General features: G+C 40.1%; 1 protein-coding gene and 1 long non-coding RNA gene across 3 annotated transcripts in view; one reads left to right on the top strand and one right to left on the bottom strand.

Moving 5' to 3' along the window:
- Positions 1-806: 806 nt before the first annotated feature.
- LOC127533955 (uncharacterized) lies at positions 807-7166 on the bottom strand. The gene is made up of 2 exons (XR_007941850.1): positions 6817-7166; positions 807-2303 (listed from the first exon to the last, which is right to left on the bottom strand). It is a non-coding gene; the product is annotated as an uncharacterized LOC127533955 (long non-coding RNA).
- Positions 7167-7249: 83 nt separating this feature from the next.
- cadpsa (Ca2+-dependent activator protein for secretion a) overlaps positions 7250-18195 on the top strand; it is a 224584-nt gene continuing 213638 nt past the window's right edge. For both annotated transcript variants that reach the window (XM_051947997.1, XM_051947996.1), the window contains exon 1: positions 7250-7945. In XM_051947997.1, the coding sequence (XP_051803957.1) occupies positions 7601-7945 (345 nt within the window). In that variant the 5' untranslated portion in view covers positions 7250-7600. The remainder of the gene's footprint in view (positions 7946-18195) is intronic.

The following is an 18195-nucleotide window of genomic DNA, read 5'->3' as shown; positions in this document are numbered from 1 at the left end:
TTGGCCTGAAACTCATGTTTTGAATTGTTTTTTAAACTGGACTCTTGATGGGATTATCAAAAATCTGCCAACGTGCTGAATATATTGAAGTTTAGAAAAGTGCTTGACATGATTTTCATATTTCATTAATTTCCTTTTTTCAAGTGACACATTTTAGCATTTAGTCCCAGATTTAATTATCCTGCATATTTGAGTGGAAATAAATTTTGTTTTGTATTTACCAAATAACAGTAATAAGCTGTTACAATAAGGCTTCCAAACTTATTTCTGCTTTGAAATTGTCTAATTTTATTTATTTATTTTTTGTCTATTTTAATCTAATATTGCTAGTTATTATGTCACATATTTGTAAGACAAATTGAAAAATTCTTAGTGGCCAGTAACTGCTGTATAAATACATATGGATAGCTCCTACATGTTTTACCTCACTTTGCTTTTCACTTTTACGACCATTGCCTTTGAGCCTGCACTGTAAAAAATGCTCATAAATTTCAGAGTGAAAAACTGTCAAACTGTGACAGTAAACATCTGTAAACACTACAACAGCTTGATACAGTTTATATAGCACTGAATCACTGTAAATAAATCAATCAGGAGAAAATTATGTTTTGCTTTGTTTTTGTTTTTAGATTTTTTCTGATGAAAAAATACATTTCCTGACTCCTGCATATTTTTAAATGGAAAATAACATGTATAACAGTATTGTAATTTTTGCATTTAATTCTCAAAAAGAACACAGTTTTCCCCAGTTAAATGTACATATTGTTGCACTGGTAACAGAAACATGATGCAATATTTATGACAAGTAACATGGCAATTTCTGCATTTATTAGATGTAAAAAATACAGATTGTTACCGATCAAATTGACGTACTTTTGTGTTAACAACGAACATATGGTTTAATATTTATGACAGCTTTAACCGCAATTTTTGCTGAAATACTTATATCAATCCGTCAATCAATCAATCAATCAATCAATCAATCAATCAATCAATCAATCAATCAGACCTTTATTGTCATTGCACACTTTCATATACAATGAAATTTCATTTGAGCTGCCTTGCCAATGGCAGCTCGGGCTGCTGCACTGTTGGGAGTGCGCCTGTCTTGAGGAAAAGTAAAAAACGACAAAATTTGGAATCGAGGTAGGAATAGCAGAGGGTAAAATGAAATAAAAAGGTTCATTATACCTAAATTAAACCTCCAAGTTGGGAAATTCAATTTGAGAAGGAACCTGAAAAAAACAAACCCGCATGACGTGAGACAAGGTCAGTTGGGATAAGGATGAAGGGTAATGGGACGGGTGGCTTCACACAGTAGTCGGTCTCCTATGCAACTGCTGCGCCAAATGGTGGCGCGCTGCACACGGGATTCCTGCCCACTGTGCATCGCCAGTGGGAAGCTTCTGGAGGCGGCCTGGGTGGGGGGAGGGGGGAATGGGCATGTGTGTGTCGATGTATGCTCAGTCCTCAGTTCATGAGTCCAAGTGTGTGTGTATGCGTGTAGCCAATCTCCTCCTGTCCCAGACCCCGGTTGTCTCAGGGGTGGAAGCGCGATAACACAGCAGGTTGCCATGGAGACGTCCTCAGATGGACCAGTCCAAAAGTCAACAAATGTCCTTGGGAAAGTGGGGAGGTTTAGGAGAGCTATCTTTTGGCCATGAAAACTTCCAGAGGAGTTTGTTATCGTTCCAGGGGTGCCAGAATGTTATCAGTATCCTTCTTGTTTTGGCGGGGGAGAGGAGCAATTTCACCTTCCCCCTGGCTGCTCTCAATTTTTTTAGACCTCAGCTGTGGCGATCCTCACCTTGATGGCATCCACTTTGCGACTCAAATCAACAGTCACACCAAGCAAATTGTCCATCTTACGTTTGAGTTTGTCTTTCTGGACACCAGCAGCCTTCATCCGATCATTTGCAAGGATCAGCAGAGTTTGGACGTCGTTTTTCTCTGCGGCCATCCTAATTTTCCAGAAGCTCAGGCCTGCAATCAAGCCAATTATCAGCAGACCTGTCATCATAAATCCAAATATATAAACATCTTCCACATCCTCCACGGATAGGGGTGCCAGGCACATGATCCCCTTCAACTTCCCCCAGGCGTCGATCATGTAACCAGAGGCGAAACTCCCATCCGGGCAGGTAGGCTCCACTAGGCCTGTGCTCTTTGTGGCGACAATCTTGTCAATTGCGTTGAGAGACCAGCTAATCATTTCCATGATTGGTGTTTCGAAGGTCCAGTGCCAAGCGATCGCTCCAGTCAGACGAGAAAAAAAGACAAAAAGTGTGCAGCAAGCAGAAGACCTGAGAATGTGGGGAGAAGAACAGAGATAGAGACGGAGAGAGGAAAAATGTGACTGCCTCCTTCAAGAGCTATATATTTACTGTTAAATACACTAACTGTTGTGCTGATAATGGAAACATTCTGTAGTATTTATAATAATTTATACACATTTTATTTTATATGGCATTTTCATGTACGTTTTAAAATTTTTAAAGGTTAAAATGTTTTTTTCAGCAAAATGTGGAATGAAACACAATTTTTAACTCTAAAATCAACAGTATCAATACCAGGCAGGAACTAACCGTGACGTCACCCGTTGATTTCAACCCCAAGAAAATGAAGCCCGGATTTTGCTACTTCCTGGTCGCCGTTTTGGATTTTTTGGAGCCAGTGACGTAAAAAGCGTCATCAAACAGACTGGACCGGAGAGCAACTAGGGGCAGGATTGGCTGAGGACTCTCTTATCCCGCCCACATTTTACCGCAGAGGCTTCTGTTGCTGTCTATCAAGTATAGCCACGCCCCCTGGCTCCACCAACTTTAACGATTTATTTAAAATTCAGTATTGATTTATTTTAAGATCGGCCACCTGATCTCTCATTTTGACCATGAAAACTAACGGGAAAAAAATCCTGAGCTGTAGAAAATCAGTCTATCAAATTTATTTTTTCCAAAAATGAATTGGGGTCTACGGAGAAAAAGCTTTTTGGAGCCAACCCTAGCGGACGGCGTAAAATTGCAAGTTTTTGACACTTCCGGGTTGGCTTCAAATTTAGAGCCAGATGCTACGTCCATCTTTATATAGAGTCTATGATAAATACATTTCTTTACCGTAAATGTAGAAAATGTTTTACTGTAATTTTATGGTAGCATTCTGGCAACCACGGCTGCCGGAATTTTACCGTAAAAACAAAAAAAAAAATTTACAGTGTGTTTGGAGCAACTGCTGTATTATATATATGGTCAGTGCACCTTTTCAGCACAACAAATAACAGAGAAAGACAAGCTTTGATTTGACAGCATCTTCAGACTGAAATACACTGCTCAAAAAAATTAAAGGAACACTTTTTAATCTAAGTATTGCATCAAATCAGTGAAACGTGGGATACTGATCTGATCAAGTAAGTAACTGAGGGGCTTTTTAGTCAGTTTCAGCTGCTTTGGTGTTCATAAAATTAACAACAGATGCACTAGAGGGGTAACAATGAGACGACCCCCAAAACAGGAATGAGTTTACAGGTGAAGGCCACTGACATTTATTTCCTTCCTAATCTTTTCTGACTGTTTTTCACTAGTTTTGCATTTGGCTAGGGTAAGTGTCACTTCTGGTAGCATGAGGCCATACCTGGACCCTACAGAGGTTCCACAGACAGTCCAACTCCTCCAGGATGAAACATCAATGTGTGCCATTGCCAGAAGGTTTGCTGTGTCTCCCAGCACATTCTCAAGCAGATGGAGTAGACTGAGGGCCCAGCGTCCTCTAGTGCCCGCTGTGCTCGCTGACTGGCACTGTGGAGCTCGGCTGGCAACACAGGAATTTGCAGGTCCACCACTGGTGCCCTGTGCTTTTCACAGATGAGAACAGGTTCACCCTGAGCATGTGACAGGCATGAAAGGGTCTGGAGAAGCCGTGGAGAACGTTATGCTGCCTGTAACATTGTTCAGCATGACCAGTTTGGTGGTGGGTCAGTGATGGTGTGGGGAGGCATATCCATGGAGGGACACACAGACCTCTACAGGCTGGACAATGGCATTCTGACCTCCATTAGGTATCAGGATGAAATCCTTTGACCCATTGTCAGTCCCTACATTGGTGCAGTGGTCCTGGATTCCTTCTGGTGCACGACAATGCCCAGTCTTATGTGGTAAGAGAACTCATGCAGTTCCTGGAGGATGAAGGAACTGATACCATTAGCTGGCCCCCATGCTCACCTGACCTGAATCCAATAGAACACCTTTGAAACATTATGTTTTGTTCCATCCGACACCATCAGGTTGCTCCTCAGACTGTCCAGGAGCTCAGCGATGCCCTGGTCCAGTTCTGGGAGGAGATACCCCAGGACACCATCTGTCGTCTCATTCAGAGCTTGTCCCGGCATCATCAGGCTGCATATAAGCACATGGAGGCCATACAAACTACTGAATACCATTTTGAGTTGCTGCCAAGGAATTTCAGAAAGATGGATGAGCCTGCCACATCAGTTTTTCACTTTGATTTTGGGGTGTCTTGAATTTAGCCCTCCTGGGGGGTTGATACTTTTCATTCCCATCAAACAATGTGGCACTTTTCATTCGTAACACAATATCCAGTCCATATCAATACTAAGATCCAGTTTGTTTTTTCCCCCATATTGAAATATGATGTATTTTCAAAGTGTTCCTTTAATTTTTTTTGAGCAGTGTATTTTAGCTTCAACTTGATTGTCAATAAAAAATGTTTTTAAAGAAAACACATTCAAAGGCAAGTCAAGGCAAAAGAGACAAGAAGCTAAGGAAGAAAAGAAAGACAAAGACAATAGACAAAAAATTATAAGAAAAAGAACGGTGACAATAATACTATCAGTAATATGGTGATGTTATCCTCCTGGCATGGCCAGTCTTGATATGTTAAACTGGAGAAAATCAGGCAAGGGACTCAGAATTTCATGAAATAAACACGTCTCCAACTCTTCAGCACCAGACTGGATCCATAACACTGCAGCCAGTGGCATGAGGGACATTTAACTGATAGAGGGGAAGATGGACTTACTTAAATACCGGCAAATTCTGGAAGTAAACATCACACACACACAAAATATCAGAATGGCTGAAGTCGAAAAGAAGATTCACCACAAGAGAAATTTTTACCAACTCTTTGCAAACTGGTAGATGGTCTAGAAGGTTCTGGGATTGAACCTGTTGGTCAGCTGCAGCTTTCTATGTGGTTTTTCATGTTTTCCCTGTGCTTATGTGAGTTTTCTCAGGGTACTGCAGCTTTCTCCCATAATCCAAAGATATACATGACCAGTCAATCGTTTGGACACAACTTCTCTAATGCTTTTTTTTTTTTAAATTTCCATGACTATTTACATTGTAGATTCTCACTGAAGGCATCAGAACTATGAATATACAACAAATCTCTTCTGCGTGTTGCTTTTCCTTAGTAGTGGTTTCTTAGCAGCTATTGGACTATAAAGGCCTGATTGGTTCAGTCTCCTCTGAACAGTGGATGTAGAGATGTGTCTGCTACTAGAACTCTGTGTGGCATTTATTTGGGCTCTAATCTGAGCTACTGTTAACTTTCCATTTCTAAGGCTGGACACTCGGATGAACTTATCCTCAGCAGCAGAGGAGACTCTTAGTCTTCCTTTCCTGGGGCGGTCCTCACGTGAGCCAGTTTGGTCATAGCGCTTCATGGTTTTTGTGACTTCACTTGGGGATACATTCAAAGTTTTTCCAGACTGACTGACCTTCAGTTCTTAAAGTAATGATGGACTGTCGTTTCTCTTAGCTGACCGATTCTTGCTGTAATATGGATTCTAACAGTTGTCAAATAGGGCTGTCAACTGTGGACCAACCTGACTTCTGCCCAACACAACTGATGGTTTCAACCCCATGAAGAAGGGAAGTTCCACTAATGAACCTTGACAAAGAACACATGTGAAGTGAAAACCATTTCAGGTTCTACCTCATGAAGCTCACTGAGAGGGTTTGCAAAGCTGTCATCAAAGCAAAAGGTGACTATTTTGAAGAATCTAAAATAGAAAAGATAATTAGACTTATTTCACAATTGTTTGTTTGTTACATAATTCCATACATCTTGCTTCATAGTTTGATGTTTTCAGTATGTATCTGCAATGTAGAAGTAGTAAAAGTAAAGAAAGAAGCACTGACTGAAGGTGTGTCCAAGCTTTTGAGTGGTAGTGTAAAAGTCATATTAACTGCTGACTCTAAATTGGCTGTAGGTATGACCAGCACACGAGCAGACACACACAGATGACTATGCTTGGTTGTTTGTCTCTCTGTTAGTTCTGTGATGGACTGTGACCTATCTAGGGTACCCTGCCTCTCACACAATGTTAGCTGGAACAGGCAGCTACCGGGTACAGCAAATGGATGGATAATTGTAGTGATCAGTTCTATTGCTCTATTCTGTTTAGTAACACATCATTCCGGTGGCTCCACAATAATTAATGTATGTATATATATATATATATATATATATATATATATATATATTTATATATATATATATATATATATATATATATATATATATATATATATATTGCAATTTTATTTTAACAACCAGAGAAAATAACGATTTCCATTTAACAACAATGAAAATGAAATAAAATATGAACAGCGCTTTCAACACACAGGCTAAAACCTGAAATTAAAACTAAAAGGATGTGTTATTAGAATGCAACAATGCAAACATATTAAGACATGATGAGATTAGATTACTGGCTGAGTGGTGGTTCAGTGGTTAGCAATGTTGTCACAGACGATTTATCTAGGTGATAGGTTTTTGTGTGGAGTTTGCATGTTCTACCTGTGTGTAGGTTAACTGGTGTGAACTGCACGATTGTGTGTCTCTCTTTGTTCATCCGTGTGATGGACTGGCAGTCAGCACGTTGTATTTTATTTGTCTTTTAAATGCGACTTGGATATAAAAATGCAGGTACTTGGAGAACCATCCACTGTACAAAGATTCTTGTGCATGAGTAAACGAGCAGATCTACTCGTCATTAAATGAACCTTTCGCCTGATCATTTGATTGCGAGTTGATTTGAAAGTAGAATTGAAGCTCTTATTGTGAAAGCCCTAGCGCTGTGATTCCTCCTCGCTGCTGTGTGAACCTTTCCTCTTTGACTCAGCTGGCTCATCAGGTGGCCTTTCATCCATTGTGCTCACAGTGCGATCAGACTGATCCCAGAGCAGCCTGCGTTCAGCACCGCGGTCAGCTCCCTGCCTCCTCCTCCTCCTCCAGCAGCAGCAGCAGCGTCTCTCCTGTTTTTTCCTGCGACCCCTCCCCCTTTATATCTGCTCTTATCATAAATCCCTCCTATGTGCTGCTGACTGGCAGAGTTGAACGGCTTGTAAGTCACGCAGCCAACTAGTCTCCACAACACTTTCATTTTTCTTGCTGAGATTGACGGCAGTTTCTTTTTTTTCTTGAGAAGCAACAGTGTGAGCGGCTCAGCAGCCAGGTCTCCGTCTCCATAGCGGCTTCCCTGGAACCTCTCCCTGTGGCTGACGATTGATCTGCACCCTTTTCCTACTTTTACAGTTTTACCTTTGAGGTGAGATTTAGTCTCCATCCAAACCCGAGCAGCATGTTGGATCCGTCTTCCAGCGAGGAGGAAGGAGATGAGATACTGGAGGTGGAGCGTAAAGAGGTGGCGGCCCCGAAGAGCCTCGGAGGAGCCCGACTGTCACCGGGCCGAGCCGCCGACGGCCACGGAGGTGTCCAGCCCCGGGGCCACGGGAGCGGCGGTGGCCGACCCTCCAGTCCAAGCCCGTCGGTTGGCAGCGACAAGGAGAAGGAGGACCTGGAGAAGATGCAGAGAGAGGAGGAGGAGAGGAAGAAGAGACTCCAGCTGTATGTGTTTGTGATGCGCTGCATTGCCTATCCGTTCAACGCAAAACAACCCACTGATATGGCCAGGAGGCAGCAGAAGGTAAGATCAGAGTGAAAAGCGACACAAAACCCCAGAGCTAAGCTAAAAGAGATGCTTTAAATCCATGTTCACTCCGAGCAGCCGTCTGCTAGATACACACCAACTGTTGCTTCAGTCGCACCATGTCGCTGCTGGTCGAATGTTCAAGAGAGCAAAAATGTACCTCACTTTGCTCCAGCTGACGACCTTTCTCATATCACATTTATTACACATCACAAGATGATCTAAAGATGGTTGATACTCTGATGTAGGAAGTACAGGATCAGGTGACAGTTTACACTATTTCACTGCATAAAACATGTTCAAGGGACAGAACTCCATAAGAGCAGATATCTGTATGAGTCCATCTCTCATTTTTTAATCAAAATACATTTCCCCTCTTCCCCTCATTATGACATTAGGATGACAAAGCTCAGTTGTTTCATTAAATTGTTAAACAGGTTCCAGAAACAATGAAATCACATGAAGAATGACACATAGACAACAAAAGTAGAGGCTAAACGATGACAAGAGAGAGAGAGACATTGATGTTGTTACCACCCATTATAGCAGCGCTTCCATATGTGAATTGCCTCTGGGCATAGCAGTCAATGTTCCCTCCTCCTTCTGGTTCAAACAACACTCCCTTCAGAACAAGTCAATGCACAGGAGAGAGGGCTTCTCTACACCTCTCACCATGACAGCTTCTTTCTGGAAAAGTGTTCTTTGCTGATTATAAAAGCTCCAAATCAGCCATTTATGAATTCACGAAATCGTATCACTTTATTTATGACCAATCTGTGTTGTGGTGGGGTTGGTAGACAGACCCCTAGTGTTCTGTGTGGGTATTACAGGTCTTTAAGAACAGCAAGGTGTTTGTACATCATGCTGATAGCACATGCTCGAAGCAAAAGCGATTATAGGTGCTTCAAATGAACACAGCAGGGAGTGGGGTGAAAAACATGATGTCATAGTACGGAAATCCAAAAAAGTCAGATATTGTTGGATACATCTCAATTGCAATGTCAGAAGAGTGTGAGGGAAAGCTGTTAATAAGGATCTGACACTTTTCTTCAGTTAAATCGAGTTGTCATCGTTAAATTGTCAGAACTTGCATTGACCCATTGGTCCATAGTTTGTAAGTATTTACTGATTGTATGACTTAATCAGGCTGCACAATGGTTTGGTGGTTGACACTTTGGCCTTGCAGCTAGAATACCCCAGGTTCGTGTCCTGGCCTTTCCTGGGTCTTTCTGCATGGAGTTTGCATGTTCTCCCTGTGCATGCGTGAGTTTTCTCTGGGTGTTCCACAGACCAGAAACATGCTGAGGTTAATTGATGATTGTAAGTAGTTTGGAGGTGTGAATGTGAGTGTGATTGTTTGTCTCTTTGTAGCCCTGTGATAGACTGTTGCTGTCTCCTGTCTTCACTCTAAGTCAACTGGGATAGACTCCAGCTCGCCGTGACCCTAATGAGGATTAAGCGGTGTATAGATGATGGATGTATGGATAACTCTAAGTCCACACCTAGTGGATACCAGTGAAAGTGGCTGCAGTTCTCCGACAAGTTTTAACAGTAACTGATATCGTCACAGCAGTTACATATGTGAGCCAGAAGAAAAGGTGCTTTTGGCTGCAGTGAGAGATGCCAAATGTGATCCTGTACAAGGCTGGTTTGGACAGCTGTACTGACAAAAACATAGTATTGAGATAAACAAGAGAAACATGCCCAGTGTGTGTGGTGGATCTGTCAGCAGTGTGGCTGAACCTCACTGGTCTGATTTTTGTCTTAGTGCCTTCATTTTTTGTTTGTTTCAGTTTGCTTTTCTCTCTGGATTCTATCCTTAGTATTTTAAGCATTAATGTCATTTTTAGTGATGTCCCTCCACTCCCCTATTCAGTTATGTGCTTGTGGTTATTTAGCTCATCACAAAGGGCTCAGGACTCTGCGTAGGCTGAGATCCACTGCAAAGCATAAACTACAAACATCAGAAGACATACGCGTTACATTTTTGAACTTCAATATTATAGACTAGAAATGCAATGGAACTTTTGTATGCTTTGTTGTAACAACTGAAGATTAGCAGCATCTTGTAGCTTTGACATTGCTCTTTACAGCAGGTGCACATACAGGTGGTAAATACTCTAACTGTAGCTTTAAGTTTACTGAAAACATAATGTGAATCCAGGTGAAGACAAACAAAGACAGTCACTTTATCTCATCAGTCATGAATACGCTCTCTGAAATATGTACCTATGAGCACATATTCCCATAAGGGGCAGTCTACAGGTGAACTACTTTTTGCAGTAAAGTTCACTAACCATGCTGTGTTGATGAAACTTCCTTATTCTCCCATTCACTGCTACTTGAAGTTTGTAATAGACACTCAATAACTGATTGAAAAGTGAACAGTAAACCGAACAATCAGAGTAAAGTGTTCCATTGATATCAGAAAAAGCTGTAAGTGAAGCTACCTGTTAACCTGAACTTAATGATCAGTCTGCTGCTAGATCTAAGCTGCGAGATCTACTCTTAGAATCACCAGCTAACGTACCAGGCATGTCTTTCAGCTGTGGGAGGAAGATGGAGTACCTGGAAAAAGTGTGGAAAACATGCAAACTCCACACAGTAAAGTTGCTCTCGACCAGCAGGTTCAAACCCAAGACATTTGCGCTGAATCCCGAGTCATTTGATCATCTACGTAAAGTAGCCTGCAGAAGTTTTGGTCAGAGAGTTATCCAAAATGTGTTGCTGCGTGTCCTCCTTTCATCTTCAGTGTTTTGCAGATGGTGTGGTGTTTGGTTCCAGACTTCTCCCCTGTGCTAGTGAAATATTCTGCATGCCACTAAGTGCAACACAGACCAGCAGCATCACAAATCCACCCCTGGTGCTTAGGAGTTGGAGACGTGCTCTTTCATTTTTGTAGCCCAAAAGTTCTATTTTAACTTCATCAGTCCACAGGAATGTTTAGAAGTACACTTACACATGTCTGACACAGAATTTGACAAAGTGTTTTCTTCTAATGACTTTTCACTGAAAGGCATATTGGTGAAGATCTCTCATCACAGTAGAACGACGAAGGACCGCTGCACAATCTGCTGAATCATCCCTAAGGTCTTTTGCAGTCAAATGGAAATTTCAATTTGCTTTTCTAGCAATACAACATGCAGTTATTTGGCAAGGTTTTTAATATTCTTGTTAACTGTGATATCTTAATTTTAAATGAAGAAGCAGTTATTGGACAACACATTACTATCTTCTTGAAGCCTTCTTCTTCTTCGTGTGCATCAAGATAGCTTAATTGTCAGAGTGCCAGAGAGCTGCTCAGGAGTCTATGACTGTTGTTGGGACATAGTTTGATGAGTCACAGTGTAAAACCTTTCTTTACATCACCTGGTCTTTCCCAATGATTCCCTAATGGCTGTCGACAAGCCACAGCCCTAATGAGACAAGCATGGTCTGAGACCTTTGTTAAAGTGTCTTAGAGCTCAAACCTCTTTGATGCCTACACTTTTGCATGGTGCTCATTTCCTTTGTTTTCAGTCTAAAATTGCATAAATCATAGCTAATACAGAATTTTTGCTCATGCTGAAGAACTTCATGCTTTTTGGAGACATTTCATACTCACTTCACTACTTGTGTTAAGTGGTCAAACTTTTGCATGTATACTTTCTTGTTCCCATCCATCACAGAATTCATGAATAGACTTAACGAGAACACTTGTTTAAACAAAGATTCATTCTCTGTGTCTTTCTAGAGCCTGAAATAATACAGCAAAGTTACTGAAATATTCTTCGTGCATCTAAAGCTAATTCAATGAACAAGGTGCTTCTGTCAGCCTGGCTGGTGATCCTTCCATCAATGGGAACATCAAGCAGCACACATTAATATAGACACCGGTGTTTTCTTGTGTTTTTTTTGGTGAATGACACCCTCGTTGATGCTTTGGCAATATTAATAACCTGATATTTATGCCAATAAAGCACACTGAAGTGAAATGACTTGTATCTGTGACTATTCTGCTTGGATATCCTGTTCGATCTCTTCATGTCTGAGAAATGGACACATTTGTAGCAATGGAAGGAACAGTGTTTCAGATTTCAAAGTATCTGCTGTTGTAGTGTTTTCATATAGGAGCAACAATAGAGATAGCCTGACAGTAGCATCACCCAGCTTCAGGAACTCCATTAAAATGCAGGGACACCCACAAAATGCAAGGAAAGTTTAAACGCAAAAACAGGCCAGTTGTGAATCTCTAAAATCAGTACATAAGTGAAGTGGTGTTGCATTGTGAAAAAACTACTCAAACAAGCCTTGCGTAGTTCTGCTTCTGTGAATGATATTTGATTTTTCTGGCATTTTCCAAATCATAATTTTAAAAATGTATAAATAGCAGAAATATGCTTAATTATTAAACAAAAAAAGCACTCAGAGAGCACAGTACTCTGCCGAGGCTGCTCAGTCGTCATATGATTTCCGACGGATGAAATCTTTAAAACATTTGTGGTCCACAGCGGTGGATTTGTTGTAGCATCACAATCATGTGATCATCAGCAGGCAGCTGATGTAGTGTTCACTTGTTGTCATGGTTACAGTGACACTGTATCACTATCGGGCAATGATACAGAACTCTTTAACAAATCCAGTTGATCCAGACTATAAGCTGCATCTCTGCCAAAATCTAATCACTTGATCCTTGTGTCATTTCTGACTTTCCCTGGAAATTTCATCCAAATCCATTAGTCTGTTTTTGAGTAAAGTTGCTAACAGACACACAAACCAACACTCAGCCACATTCCTTGGTGGAGTAATAAATGGTTCTCATCAGTTTGTCCTGTGCCAGAGGGATGTCAGACTGGAATGTTTGTTTTTGTTTGTTTGTTGCTCAGCCTGAGTCCTGCCTTTGATGCTGTGATCGCCAGCTTCTGTTCGACAGAGTAAGCGAGCGAGCTGATCTGCCTGGAATTGTTGTTTTCTTGCTTATCTCAGATTGTTGTGAGGGAAAAATGACTACTCCTACAAACACTATGAGGTTACCAATGGAGCGTCACAAGAAAACGTTTTAGAATTGCTGCTTTGATTTGTAGATGTGACCAGTGGGCAGTATAATCCACAGGAACAGTCATTCTTTCCATAGCTTAAGCTGATGACGCTCATCTCTGGGGTTGTGTTTTCTGAGGACGCTGGGTTGTTGACTGCTTTGACATAAGGGACTAGGCGTCAGAATCTTTCACAGTTTAAGTAGAATTACAGAAATATTAATCATTGAGTGAAAGGCTCAGAGAGAGAAACTGACTAAATACACTAGGACTTTACTCAAACCAAAAACCAAGAAATTTTGAAATGATTTTTGACTCATTGTAACTTTAATTCTTATATAATGAAAGCAGCATTTTATTATTTGAACAACATCTTCAAAGTGAAGTCATTTTCTTCCTCTGAGCACCATAGAGAGACTGATGCAAACTTTTCTTACTGCCAGGTGAGACTATTGTAATGTTGTTCTTTTTGGTCTTCCAAGGAATACAACAAGTCAGCCAAAGTTCATTCAGAACTCCGCTAAAGCTGAGTTGATTTTTGTACTAATTAGAACATTTGGGCATCAGTTTGTAAGGCTTTACATGGCCTTGCATAGAGTACCTCACAGAAATGCTTTTGGCCTGTGTAAGGCCTGCTGTTCTTCTCTTTTAGCTGTTCATCAAAGCAGAAAAAGCTATTCGGTGATGCTGCTTTCAGCCATTAATCTCCAAGTTGTATCAATTGAGTAGTTATTCTTTATTTTGCCATTAGCATTATTTTGTTCTGTTCTGATTTAGAAACATTTTACTGTTTTATGGTTAGATTAGACAAGTGCACTTGCAGTCTGGCAGGACTCATTGGCTGTATTGTGGATGTAAAACTACCATTGGCGACTCATTTCAGGTAGCTTTGTCCTTCCCTTCCACTATTTGTTTGTTACCATTTTCAAAATCCTCTTTGCTACAACAAACAACAACAACAGCTCCCAGGCTAACAACCTACCACATTGAAAACCACAAGTTTAGCAGAGGACTTGGATTGTGCCGTGAGGCTGCCCTGCTCTGTCTTTTCGGTGGATTACCCATTTTTCAGACAGTGCTGACATCTCTGCATGCAAATGTTCCACTACCACAATTCCATTCATCTCTAGTTTGAAGGAACACTGAAGCTGAGGTCTACCCAGGATGATTGATATTCATTAAAAGAAATGCAAACAAGTCAGAGCATGCAGCCAGACCATCTGCTTTCTAATCAAGACCAGTTGACTTGAAACTATTGGAGGATTAACCAATTAGCTGATTGACAGAAAATTAATTGGCATCTATTTTCATAATAAGTAGTTTCAGTAAAATCTAACCTGCACATCACTCCATCAACCACAAGAAAAGCACTCAGAGAGCACAGCACTCCATCAAGGCTGCTCAGTCGTTGTATGATTTCTGACAAATGAAATCTTTAAAAAAATTCATGGTCCACAACAGTGGATTTGTAGCAGGATCTCAATCATGTGATCGTCAGCAGGCAGCTGATGTAGTGTTCACTTGTTCTCATGGTTACAGTGACGTCGTGCCGCTATCTCACTATGATACAGAAATCTTTAACAAACCCATGGATCCAGACTATAAGCTGCATCACTGCCAGAATCTAATCACTTGGTCCTCTCTGAAAATTTCATCCAAATCCGTTTGTATGTTTTTGAGTAATGTTGCGAACAGACAGACAGATAAACAAACCAACGCTGATCGTCACAAAACTCCACTGCGTTCCTTGGAGGAGTGATAAACACCAGTAAAAAGGACAATTAACAATGCTGTGACAATGGAAGACAATATATCAGTCTTTTACTTAAATACCCCTTCTGATGAAAATCCTTTTTTTTCCTTTTTTTTTAAAAACATGGTCAACATATGTTGTTTTGTACTGAAAGACATCATGCACATTTCCCCTTGGAACTACAGTGTACTGATGGCAGTTTCAAAAACAAGAATAGCTTTTTGTGGAAACCTTGTAGTTTTACGGTATTTGAGCAGAATCAAGGGTAAACTGTGTGGCGAGTGGTGGAGGAGTGAACAGACAGAGGCCGGGACTTCATAGATCTGCTCATCCTAAAGAAGGCAGTGGTGTTGCATTACAGCTAGACATTTTAAGACAGGAAGGGTTTGAATAACACCATCCTTGATGCTTTGGCAATATTGTTAACATACTAATAATGCCAATAAACAATACTAATTTGTAACGGTAGCTGGATTATTTTAATGAAAATGTTTTAAATATTAACTTTGACACAGTGCGGTGAGTTTCTAGGAGTTTCATGACTACTAGACCACCTTATAATAACCCACAAACTTGTTTGATGACACTTACCCATACTCTGACAATATTTCTAGAACCCTCAAGGCTCATCTAAGTGTTTGGTAAATAAATAAATAAAATCTCTAGTAAATACATTTGAAATCAGTTTGATTTAAAATTAGTTTCTTGGGTAGTAATTTCTTTCCTGCTCATGTCTGGTGACAATGAATTCCACTACTTTCACAGTGGGAGGAGCTTGCTAAATTACATATATGAGAATTTTGGTCTAAAATAAACACAAGTGTTTTGTAGTGGTGTTATAGCACTGTGTGAATAAATGTACACATACAGTAAGCATATAGTTTGCTGAAATGAAACAAACCCAGGATCAGTTCTGCCCATGTTTATTGAATGTTTCATGCAGATGGCACCATGATGACACCCATGCAATGCTCACTAAAAGGTCTTGTTCTTTTCTGTCCTTGTCAACAGGTTGTTTTTTTTTGTGTGTTGTCATGTTACACTATGATACACAATCTGTCGCTGCTCCCTTGAGAATCTCCTCCACTCAAGGGAGGGTATGCTGAAAAACATTGTGGTTTGATGTGCAGCTTGGACTTCTGTCTGTCTGTCTGTCTGTCTGTCTGTCTGTCTGTCTGTCCTTTATTATAGAGCACAGTGGACAGAGTGACAGGAAATGTGGGGAGAAAAGTGGGGGAAAGGCATGCAGTAAAATGAAATATTTTGACCCCCAACAGATGTGTGGTTACGTGTGTAAAAACAGGACCACAGACTGTAAGCTTAACAATATACAGTTGTAGGTTTTAGTATAGTAAGTAACCGCCTTTATGCTGCTTGTGGAGACATGATGCTAGTAACACTGCACTGGTCATATTTGGTGTTAACACACTCCTGAAAAAGTGAAGTGTATTGATACAGATGAGAAGATGAAGTCCAGTTTTAATAACACGTGCTTGAAAACAGATCAACAATTTATCTGGACACAGTTTATTATCTGACTTACTGCAATAGCCAGATCAAATATATCACATGCACATTTCTCTGCAACTTCATAATTTCTTGCCCCAAAAGTATATATATATATATTTTTTTTTTTTCAAAATCTTGGTTATTTTCAATTTGCATCATTCAAATAGATACATCTTAGCTATATGCATTTTTATGATACTGAAATTTCTCAAAGCAGCTTGAATTACTGTTGTTTCTTGGGATATTGTGTCTAGAATTATCCTCTTGTTTGTATTACCTTTGGCTATCATTTAGTGAGATGAGTCATGTGCACTCTATGGTGTATTTTGAGGCTGAGTCCCTGGAAGAGTAGCAATAATTGTGGAGAAATAGATAAACAAATAATATCATAAAACCTAATAATGAAGGAAGGATTTTACAGCTTACATGTCTTTGATTAGCTAAACTGCATTGCAGCAAAAGTGTGCTTTTGTGACTTTGCACGTGTTTGACGTTCTACAGTCTGATCTTCGTCACTTCACCATTATTACATCATATTGCTTCTGCACAAGTGATATGACATACACTACTGTTCAAAAGTTTGGGGTCACCCGCACAGTTTAGATAGATAGGTTAAGCCTTTGTTGATCCTGCAGAGGAGAAATTTATGGTGGAATAGCAGCAAATAGAAAAACAGTTTGAATGAAAAGAGCAGCATACAATGCACAAAGTGCATAGATATAGATACTTTCTCCCTCGAGAAGAAAAATACAAATATTTACAGCAATATTTCTATGAAATTGCACAGCGTCATCATTTACATTTTTATTGCACAGTAAGTGGGTGAACTGAACTACTGACAGCAGGCTTGACTGAACTGTCTGACTGCAGCAGGAAGGAAGGACCTGCAGTATCTCTCCTTTGTACACTGTGGGTGAAGCACTCTGTTACTGAAGGAGCTACCCAGTTTGTTTATTGTTTGTTTATTTATTTTTGAAATGGGACAGTTCATATTAATGTACATTTCCATGTAAATATGAGAGATTGTAGCTATACGGCTAATTTCCATCTCGCGTCCCCTTGGCAGGTCAAAGACAAAGAAATTACAAATAACATAAAACCATAACTGAACAAAGACATGCAAAAAAGAAAAACAAGTAATAACACAGTGATCTTAACAGACAAAAGCTGGGGGACCAAGGCAGCTATCAAGCAGTAATTAATTAACATTTACACATGATTATATTGCAAATATCTCTTTGTTGCTATTGTACATATCCCTCTATCATTATTGCACATTGCTATACTACACTTATCCCTCTGTCACGATAACGTAAGAGTCCACTACATATAGCCCTCTGACACTGTTAGAGATATTTGTATTGCACATTTCCTATTGTCACTATTGTACATGATAATAGTGCACATTTCTCTTAATCACTATTGCACATATCCCTGTCTTCATTACACATAATTACCCTATGCATGTCCCTTCTAACACTATTGCACATATCCCATTATCACTCTTGACTATATTGCACGAAGGCCACGTCTGCACATTTTAAACAAATCACACAGAGTCCTCAAGAACAAGCTCCATCAACGGGCAAACAAATTTACACAGTGTTATGATCACAGATCTGATTTTCAACAGCCATGCTTTGAGATGTTTAGTAAATGAGGTAAGTTGTGGTTGTTCATGAATGGCACTGGGTATAGTATTCCAGGTTTGTGATGCACGAAAAGAGAAAATCAACTGCTCAAGAGCCCTTTTCCTAAAAGGTGCAACGCAATTACCTCTAGAGCTGCTCTGGTTGATCTGCTGGAATTTTTTTTTTTTTTTTTTTTTACAAATTCTTGTAGCAGAGTGGGAATCAGTGTATTTTACATGTTATCCAAGTTTAATCACTTGTATTTCTTAAGCAAAAAACAATATGATGCATTTTTGTTTTTTTATCTAGAATATTTAAGGCTTGTTTGTAAATTGTTAT

The sequence above is a fragment of the Acanthochromis polyacanthus genome, chromosome 5 (assembly GCF_021347895.1).
Source record: "Acanthochromis polyacanthus isolate Apoly-LR-REF ecotype Palm Island chromosome 5, KAUST_Apoly_ChrSc, whole genome shotgun sequence".
Taxonomy (NCBI): Eukaryota; Metazoa; Chordata; class Actinopteri; family Pomacentridae; genus Acanthochromis; species Acanthochromis polyacanthus.
Note: the sequence above shows the minus strand (reverse complement) of the source record. Positions and strands in the feature narration are given on the sequence as shown.